At 36.1% G+C, this 10,379-nt stretch overlaps 1 protein-coding gene across 1 annotated transcript; it reads left to right on the forward strand.

The window, feature by feature from the left end:
* Nucleotides 1–544: 544 nt before the first annotated feature.
* Nucleotides 545–10,154, forward strand: BET1 (Bet1 golgi vesicular membrane trafficking protein). Its single transcript, XM_012757170.2, has 4 exons — nt 545–725; nt 5,116–5,240; nt 7,972–8,028; nt 9,989–10,154. Exons 1-4 carry the CDS (start codon nt 707–709, stop codon nt 10,142–10,144), a joined length of 357 nt encoding a protein of 118 aa, XP_012612624.2. The 5' UTR covers nt 545–706; the 3' UTR covers nt 10,145–10,154.
* Nucleotides 10,155–10,379: the final 225 nt, after the last annotated feature.

Consider the following 10,379-nt stretch of genomic DNA (forward strand, 5'->3'; position numbering starts at 1 on the left):
TACAGGGCTCTTAAGTGACTCTAAAGAGACCCCACGCCTTTCTATGACTGCTCTATTCTGAGCAAGACTTCTCCAAGGAACCCACCTGGTTTTCTATACTGAGGGTGAACGGGCACGAAACGGTTACTTCTGTGGGTCTCAGATTACTGGTTTGTAAAATCAGAAACTTGGACAAAGTTTTCTCTTACTTTCCCTGAAGTGACTCTGGAGGTGGGAGGAAGCACAAGGCTGAATCAGGCAACATAAATCAACCACTCTCGCATGAGTGGTCCGAGAGGAGCAGTTCTACTGGGTTAAACTTAGGGGGTCAACAAGCCGCAGGTAGGGTCCAGGGGGCCGCAAGCACAGCAGCAGAAAAATTGGGCCAGAGAACTCGAGTCAGAGCTGTAGGCGTAGTCGCCCCTCTTCCTGAAGTCCAGCCAGCCCCTAGAACTGGGTTCACACCACGCCCCCCGCCTCAATGTAGTAGCTCTCGCAGTGAACTACATTTCCCAGAATGCCATGCAACAGTCTTCCCAGGGTGCCAATAAGCGCCCGGATGACGCCATCATCCGGCGCGGTGTTTAGAGTCCACTGATGTCGTGGCGCTTTGGGGAATGAAGTTGGTGTTCCGAGGGGCCCTGGTGCTGAAGACGCGGTCCGGGTGACCCCTAACTCTTTTCTACCACCCTCCCCCGCACACCTTTTCCCTCTCTCCTCTGGCAGGATGAGGCGTGCAGGCTTGGGTAAGAAGAGGGCTGAGGTTCGAAGTTCGGGGCCCTAGAACCGGCCCATGCTGGGCGCGGGTGGGCGGGAGGAAATCGGACCGGTCTTCTGTCCCTGGCATCTGGGCCAAAAAAAGCGGGATGTCTGGAGGGGTCTTTGGAGGCTGTGCCAAGTGGAAGCACACCATTTGTTCCAGATCCTAGGAGTTTCCGTAAGTTTGATTCAGACTCAAGTTTGGGTAGTCTGCTAGAGAGAGTAGTGGAGTACTAGGGGGTGGGGTATGTACAGGTGCCAACTCAGTAGTCGAGTCTTTTAGTGTTAGTGACTGTCTGAGCGTGGTTGTAGAAACTGTTATGTTTCCCGAAGTCCAGCTCCTGTTTCTCTTTATATATTGGCTCTGAGTTTGAGTTTTTTCAGAAGTGAAGTTTGAAGAATGGGTTTTGCACACGCGAAGCACACTAATAATGATTACGTTAGTCTGGTAACAGTGAGTTACAAAGGTGAAGATACGTGTCTTTATTGTTAAAGTCCCTGGTATGTAATATCAGGGTCAAAGGCGATTTTACCGAAAACATTTATCTGAACCTTGTTCCACTGTTAAGGCAGGAGAACGTGGTAAGATTTGGTGTTCTTGACCTTGTGGGTTAGGAAGCCAGCTCATCAAGCAGCAGGAATGAGTTAGGCACCAGAAATTTTAATGGGCATTATAATAACTCACAGCTATTAGAACAGCATTTTCTGGTTCTGAAGCTCTCTATTAGGACATGATTTTTTTCTAAAGAGAAAAACCCTGCTAAATCAAAGTGCGATATATTTGAGAGAATGTATGAAAAAATAGAATGTTACCTTTCTCAGTGTTTGTAATACGATTGAAAAAGGAGTAAAACAATTTTTCCAACAGTATCAGATATTTAACATTAATGAAGTTGCCAATAACTTTAGACTTGTATATTGATTAATAAGTTGTGGTATGAGGAAGTTTTTTTAAATGAAGTTTTTATGAATACGAAGTGGGCCAGGTAAATTGAAGAGAGAGAAAAAGAAATATTTTTGAGCAAGTTTAGTTTTATAATGCTAAATGTTCTTCTTTTTCATCATCAGTAAAGACAGCAAATATTTATTGTATACTTGAGTAAGCGCTACATGTACAACCATCTGTTACCCTGTTTGTGCTCCCAAGCTTCCAGTCTAGCTGGAGAGTAGGAATACGTACAAAGATAAATTATATTGCAAGGTGATAGGTATACATCCAAGTTCCAGATAAGTTCTACAGATAGTGAATGTCTCAGAGATTTCAGAGATGGATCGCTGTGTACTTTGTGGAGACATAGGAACCTTGAACAATGGAGGGCAGGAAAGGTAAGTTCCAGATGGGATGATAACCAAAAAAGTACAAAAAGATACAGAACTAGAATTATGAATGGTGTATTTACTGGATTATAATTAAGCCATTTTTGTTGAAGTACAGAACATGGGACCGTATTGTGGACATCTTTGCCTGCTAGGCCAAGGAGTTTGGATTTCATCAGTAGGCATTTAGGCCCTTTTGAATATTTTTTTTTTCTGCAGTGTGCTATGTTAAATTGCAAGAAAGGGACTTGAGAAGTGGTTTTCAGGCCTGACTGTACATTAAAACCACCTGGGAAGGTTTTAAAGCGTTGTTACTTGGACCCCAGCTCAGACCAGTTAAATTAGAATCTCTAAAATAGAGATAAAGCTCCTCTGTGGTTGAAGAAACCATTGTTATAATTTACATTGGTGTGAAGTGAGTAGGGCTTTTTGTAAATTTAATCTTGCTTTTCTTTTTTTTTTTAAGTATTAATGTGTATTGAATGGAATTTTAAATTTGGAATAATAATGACTCTGATAGATATCAATATGCAAAAGCTGCCACACTTCATGTGAATCTCTAAATGATTTTGTTAGGTTATTGATAGAACCTACCCCAAAGAAGTAGCATTTGTATAAATTAATAAATGTTAAGAATGATCTTCGGCACTCACTAGCTTTTCTACAACTTCGCATACAATAATCCACATGAGAAAAAGTGGTTAAACCTAGAATTTAACCAGATTGGCAACTCTAGCATTTTCTTTGTTTTTTTTTTTTTTTCCATTATATTCTGGGTAGGTAATAGTTTGAGGGAAGATCAACTCTTTAATAGAAGAAATCTGCATTGAAAGATTTCTGAGCAATAAAAAATGAGAATTTCAGTGTGAATAAATGCAACAATATGGGAGAACTCTAAAATTAAAATAGATGAAAGAGGCAAAACCAAGAAAGTAAAGCAAATAGCTATTTTAGAGTGAATTCCTTGGTAATATTGTCAAGTTATCAGATTCAATGAGTCAGCAATTATTTATGGGGTAAATGTTATATACTCAGAAATTTAGTCACATAAAACAAAAAGATTGTCCTTTTTTTTTAAAAAAAGGGGTCCTTATTAGTGTTTGCACAGAGTGTTACTAATTAATAGAGTGAGAATGCATTTTTTAAATAGTGATTTTAAGTGTTGAGTGGGGACGAAACATTATGCCCAGTACTTGAGTTCTTGTATACTAACACATTTGAAAGGCTTCATGAGTAGTATATCAGCAGTTGAGGGAAAATTCAGGTAGTACAACTGTCTTCTGTTTGAAACATTTCAACATTTTGTTGTGGTTTTTATGATGATGGAGATTGTATAGGTGTGTGCTGCATATAAAGTACTGATTCGGTACAGGGAAGAATATAGAAGAAACATGAGAGATTGTCTCTGTCCTTACAGAAGCATGTGTTTCCATTGACAAAGGGATGCACATGACAAGTTGAGTAACAGTGAAATCAGATTGTATTCATTAATTAGTTCATTTACAAGTATTCATTGAGTATGTCTTAGAGCGTGTGTGTTTGTACATTTATGGGGGATATACAGTGATGAGTGAAACAAACTTAGTCTCAGTCTTGAGTGCAATGTTAGTGTTCACACAGTGAGAACTGTAAGAATTCTATGGAAGTTTTGCTTCTTAGAGAAGATGACATTTGTACGGTGCCTTGAAAGAGCTTCCTAGTCACACATTGACCATCCTTCAACGACCTACTGTTACCTCCTGTCCTTCCAGCTCTTACTGTCACTGCTGCTGCTTCTGCTCTTTGAGCATATGAAGACTCCAGTTTTGATATCATCTCTTTCCCCTACATTCTCAGGCCATTATTGAATCCAGTCAATCTCTGTGCATTCTAGTCCCCATAATCCAGATCTTCAACCATTCTTTTGGCAAGTAATCTCAACCTTTTGAGGCTCTGTTCCTCTGCAGCCCCGATACTACAAACCTCCAACTCTTGATTAATCCAACCATCTGGCTTCTCACGGGCTAACTGAGGCCCATCAGCCTTTCTGTAGAAAAATTGCACATCTGGGAAGATTGAAGCACTGTAATATATTGCCTTGAGCAGGTTTGTCTTATCCTCCTAGTAATCTTGTACAGTCCTGGTCACTTTTCTCCTTTATTTTCCTTACTGTTTATTCCAAATGATTACCCGTTCTTCAACAGATAGCCCTTTTTCTCTCTTTACTGAGAAAAGTGATGGCAACAATTATGTAAAACAAAACAAAACAAAAGTATAATAGTTAACTAGTACTCTCAACTGTGCTTTCCTCTCTCAATCCTCTGACACATTTATGTATGCATTCACTGTCTAAGGCTCACTCAACCTGTTCCATTGCTTGATAAATATCAAGCACTATATTAGGCAGGAAACTGGGAACTGCATTCTCAATGTCATCCCCTAGAGTTCCATAAAAGTAGCATCTAGAAAGAACAGTAGACACATGGTAGTTCCTCAAATATATGTTGAAGAATGAATGAATCCCCCTTTTAACTCTCAGCTAACATTCTGCATAAGTTATTCCATCTCTCTCCTAGAGTTTTTATTTGCCCCCTTTCACTATGGCTCATCCCCTTGCAGCTCTCTATTTAAGAGAAAGAGATGCTGGTAAAAGACCCTCCCTCTGCCATGAGCTCCCATACCGCTATATTAACTGCTTTCTCCCTTTCCCTTTGTAGTAATGCTTCTTTAATGGGTAGTTGATGTTACCACGTTTAGATCTTTTATTGAAATATATATTTCTATTTGAGCAAGGGCTGTATCCTGATTATCCTGTGTGTCAGTGCCTATTTTAGTGTCTTTTGGGCAATTAATAAACAATAAGTGTTTATTGAAATGACCTGAATATTTGCTTAAGAGAGGGTAATAGGAAGAATTGGTCTGATCTCTGGTTATTAACTTTTTAAAATTCATTTAAAATAATATATACATACATGGTCTGCAACGCCCTCCGGGGGTCCTTTTTGGTTTTTTTTTCTATCAAGGTTTCAAAAGTGGCTTCTGTTTTTGCTCCAGCTACACTTGTGACTCTTATCCCTGCAGGTGAAGGCGTACCCCCTGGCAACTATGGGAATTATGGCTATGCTAATAGTGGGTATAGTGCCTGTGAAGAAGAAAATGAGAGACTCACTGAAAGTCTGAGAAGCAAAGTAACTGCTATAAAATCTGTAAGTATATAACATATTTTATGTGTTTTTATTTATATATTTATATATATGATATCCTTTATAAACTATATACTTTTACTGGTATACCAGGGAGTTCAGTTGCCTAAATACCATGATTTTTGTGATGTTGGAGTGCACTCAAAATTTAGACTATGCTTTGAGTAGGTTAGAAAATGTGACAAATCAAAAGACACGGTATTCTTCTTTAATTTTTTTAAAATTCCAGCTGTTGTGTGTGGCAAAATCTAAAAATGCTGTGTGTTGTCTGCTGTAATATTTGAAACAGAGCTGTCCCGTCTTCTACCCCCAAATGGCTCTTCTAATTTTTTTTCTTCTTAATCTCCTAAGCTGCAAATCTCAGTCTTTCTTGTACCTTTGTACTTCATTTCAGTCACCAAGTCTTAAGCTTCTTTCTAATGTTTATTTCTGCTTTTGTTTTTGTAATACTGTCCCCTGGTTTTCTTAGTTGAACTATTGGGGGAATCTCTTTACTCATCTGTTTCTTGTTTTTTGTGTGTTCTGATCTAAGCCACATACTGTTGCCACAGTCATCTTTTTAGAGTATTTTTAAAATTCCATCCCGTACACCTGAAAGTCTTCAGTGTCCTCCCATGATTTAGTGAAGTTCACACTTTGTTGCTTGTTTGGATAGGTCCTTCAAAGGTTAGCTTTAGCTTTTCAAAGCTTATCTCACATACTTCCAGAATGTGCATGTGCTTTCCACCAGACAACGTGTTCTCTCTGTCCTATGTATGCTGTCACTTTCCCACTCCCATAATTTTGACCACTCCGTTTTTTTTGTTTGTTTTTGCCTTGGGCATTGTCTTCCTCCTTACATTGACTGAAATCTTGTTCATCGTGAAAGGCCCCACTTCATTGCGCCCCTTCTTCCAAAATTTACCTGATTATCTCATCCAAAAATAACTTTTTTCCTTATGAACATAAGGCACTATTTGTGCCATTTCTGTAGCACTTATGCATAGTGATTTGCATTGGCATTATTTGTATATAAAAGAAATTTACCAGAATATAGGGGTTTCTACTGTATTTACTTTTTTTTTTTTTTTTTTTTTTTTTTTGAGACAGAGTCTCGCTTTGTTGTCCAGGCTAGAGTGAGTGCCGTGGCGTCAGCCTAGCTCACAGCAACCTCAAACTCCTGGGCTCGAGTGATCCTTCTGCCTCAGCCTCCCGAGTAGCTGGGACTACAAGCATGCGCCACTATGCCCGGCTAATTTTATATATATATATCAGTTGGCCAATTAATTTCTTTCTATTTATAGTAGAGACGGGGTCTCGCTCTTGCTCAGGCTGGTTTTGAACTCCTGACCTTGAGCAATCCGCCCGCCTCGGCCTCCCAAGAGCTAGGATTACAGGCGTGAGCCACAGCGCCCGGCCTGTATTTACTTTTATATTATACACAGCACCTAGTATAATTTTCTTATCAGTGATATTGATTAAATTTGTGTTAAATAAAAGAATTATACAAAGATGATTTTAAGGATATATGTAATTGATTCTGCATTATAATAACATGGTATATACTTATAAAACATTCAGTGGAAGCCCATGTTGCTAGAACTTGGTATTTCATTATAGTCTTTGGAAAATTTAATTGTATTCAGCCTGGAGACTACTACGTTTTGAAACAGAGTCTTATTAAAGTCATATTAAACCAAAAAAGTTGATTTATGAACTAAGTGATTTTGTATAATGTTAATAATTTAGAAAATATAACATTTGGAAGGATTTAAGAATTAAATGCCTTAAAAAAACCCCTTTAATATTGATAATTTAGACTCTTTGTTAGAAGAAAGCTTTGATGTCCTAGAAATTTCTTTCCTTGACATGACTGATAGTTATAAAACGTAGTTGGGTGATTTGAACTATCTGGCTTTATAGGTACTTTATTGACTCTGAGTAAATTTTGGGGGAAAGCTCATGTTTTGATTATAGAATTCTATAGTTTTGTATCAGTATTATCCCATATACTTTCACTCAAATTAAGTTAAGAACAGTATTTGCAATGCTTTGTCAAGGTTTTCAGTAGTTGATTGTATTTATTTAAATATCTTGGAAGTGGAGCCCCTGATGAATTTGTCTTATAAAGTATTAGGTAGATTTTGGTTTGGATAGTAGCTGTAATTACCTATTGTATTGTTTCTTGTAAGCTTGGGCTCTTTTCTGCATAGCTTCAGGATGTAGCTGATAACCTAATTTGTAAGTTTTTTTTCCAATTTATTATATTTTAAATGAAAAAATACCTTTAGAACTAAAGAAATAATCAATTTAGACATGTATCTAATATCACATTTCATTAGCAAAATATTAAATGCTTATGTCTGGATTTGAATTGGTCATAGGGATCCTTGTATATCTTTTAAAATATAAGATGGAAATATACAGATAAGTGCTCTTGTGTGAATAAAATAAAGAGAAAAAAGCATGCAAGAATAAGAGAACCAAGGAAAAGCATATATACCAAAATTAAAATATGGAATTCAATATTAAGATGAAATCAGAATGAAGAGCAAAGAGAAAATGTCAATAGTTTGGAGAAGTACAAATTCTAATATTTTTTATTAATTTCAGTGGGAAAATATCAGAAGAGAGTATATTTCATATTTCTAGAAGCAGTTTCATTTGAGAAAATGTGTATGCGTATAATGGCATTATTTTTACTTTATAACCTTGGACTACATTTATATGAGTAATTTGTATGCTTTCTTTATAGCTTTCCATTGAAATAGGCCATGAAGTTAAAAATCAAAATAAATTATTAGCTGAAATGGTAAGTGGTTATTTTTTTAACTATAATTTGATCTAATCTCAAATTTATTAATAGTTGATCAGGAATATCATTTCAACATTTATTCACTTTGAAATAGATCTACAGATCTTAAGTCCTGGATTCCCATCTATTTATATTTAATGTATTTGGAATAACTATAAGGTTTATTTTGGCTACACTTTTGCATTTTTCTTCTTGCCTAACACATATAAGTGGGAGAAGCAGGTAGATTCCAGTGTATCTTTAATCCTGGTGTTAGAAACATTGTTAAAGACTCAAGACAAATTAGAAACATTGTTAGAGACTCAAGACAAATAACTATTTTGAGTAGTCTTAGAAATCACAATGGGTAAGACTGTAAGTGATTTATTAACCACGCAATCAAAAAGCACTTTCTATCCACCCAAACAAATATCTTTCACTTAATGGAAACTTATTTCTTTTGCATAATTTCCTAAGGATCCACTTTTGAACAAAGTGCTCATTGATTTGAACAGCCTGGAGCATTTTATCTATAACAACACATAACCTTTTCTGGTTAGAGCCTACTTTCATTTAGTAATATTTATTTTGGATGTCAAACTTCTCTGGACCTTCCCTGGTTTTTCCACATGCTTTTAACTTATTGACTACCACACTAGAAAAAAAAATGTTTTTCCCTGTATCCATGGTGTTTTATTATGAAAATAGAATAAAAACTTCAAAACAAAACGATCCTTTCTAATTTAATGAAAAAATTATTTTTTATTATTTTCTATGCATGAATTATATGCAATTAAGTTGTCAATATTAATTGTGGCAATGAGAACATCAACAAGTAAGATTTCATGAACCACTGCAGGGTTTTGCCCAGGGGCCACCCATCAAGTAACTGTATGCTACAGCATGGCAGCGTCAGTTGCCTGCGCACCACTCAGCTCCTAAGGTAAACAGACATGTGAGTTACATATACTTCATGAGGTTCCAGGCTCAAAACTAGCATGACTTAAATACAACTCATGTGGCAGTTAATGTGTTAAAATTGTACTATTCAAAAATGAATTTGGCATTATGATCTTACTAAGCTTGTACACTATAATCACCTAGAGAACTCTTTAAAAATACAAATGAATGCCTGTTTCTCACTTTAAGTACACTGATTCAGATTTTCATAGGGAGGGATCTAGGCATATATATTTTGAAAAGGCATCCCAGATGATTCTGATGCATAACTATAGTAAAGAATCATAGATCTGAAGTGATGAGCTATATAGAGAGTGAGCAATACAAAGGCTATTATTATACCAGGGCCTTTACATCTCAGAATATTGAGATTTTATGAAAATACCTGATATTTCTCATCCATACCTAATCTTCTCATCTTAAGAACTTTCCCAGCTATGTTTTATTACGGTAGTTTTTCTCCATCCATGTTTATAGTGCTTACCACATTTTACCACCTCTGTATGATATTCTCTTAACTTTTAATAGACTCCACTGTACTTCAAAGTCAGTCTGTCTAAACAATAGGATCTTAAAAGTAAAGGTACATTTAGCTGCTAACTATATGACATTTTTGATGAATTCCTCTACTGAGAATCCATTTGATATTGGAGAGCAATGCCACAACAAAAAGTGGGGGAAAAAACTGTAGGATAGTATACAAACTGCTTAACTTTATTGTTATTGTTTGTCACCCACATAATTAGAATAATACTTAAATAGTTTTGAGTTTTTTAATTATTCGGTGGGGCTGAATCAAATGTTTATTGGACAATGAAAGACCTTTTTATTCATTGAGAGAATTGCTTTATTTTGCATGGAGTAATCATGCTGATTATCCAAGATTATGAGCAGGTTTCTGAATTGATTAAACACAAAAATTGTCATTAAAAATGTACTCTACTAACAGTTACTCAATTATGTAAATATTGTAGACTATTACAATCTATTATTTTTTATTTTCCTTCTCCTCTCATAGGATTCACAATTTGATTCTACAACTGGATTTCTAGGTAAAACTATGGGAAAACTGAAGATTTTATCCAGAGGGAGCCAAACAAAGTTGCTGTGCTATATGATGCTATTTTCATTATTTGTCTTTTTTGTCATTTATTGGATTATTAAACTGAGGTGATGCAAGTAAATGTGAGTTTGGAATTTGTTCCATCTTAATGGCTTGGATTACTACTTTGATAAAAATCAGCATCAAAACATTCCTAATTTTCAAATACTATGGCCTTTTCCATTGAATATTCCTGAATCTTGCTTGTTTTATAAATCACATTAAACGACAGTGCTCTTTGAATACTGTTTCTTGATAACTTATTTTAGCCCCTATTTTCAGGGGTGTTGAGATGGTGTCTCTACCA

The sequence above is a fragment of the Microcebus murinus genome, chromosome 9 (assembly GCF_040939455.1).
Source record: "Microcebus murinus isolate Inina chromosome 9, M.murinus_Inina_mat1.0, whole genome shotgun sequence".
NCBI classification, from domain to species: Eukaryota; Metazoa; Chordata; class Mammalia; order Primates; family Cheirogaleidae; genus Microcebus; species Microcebus murinus.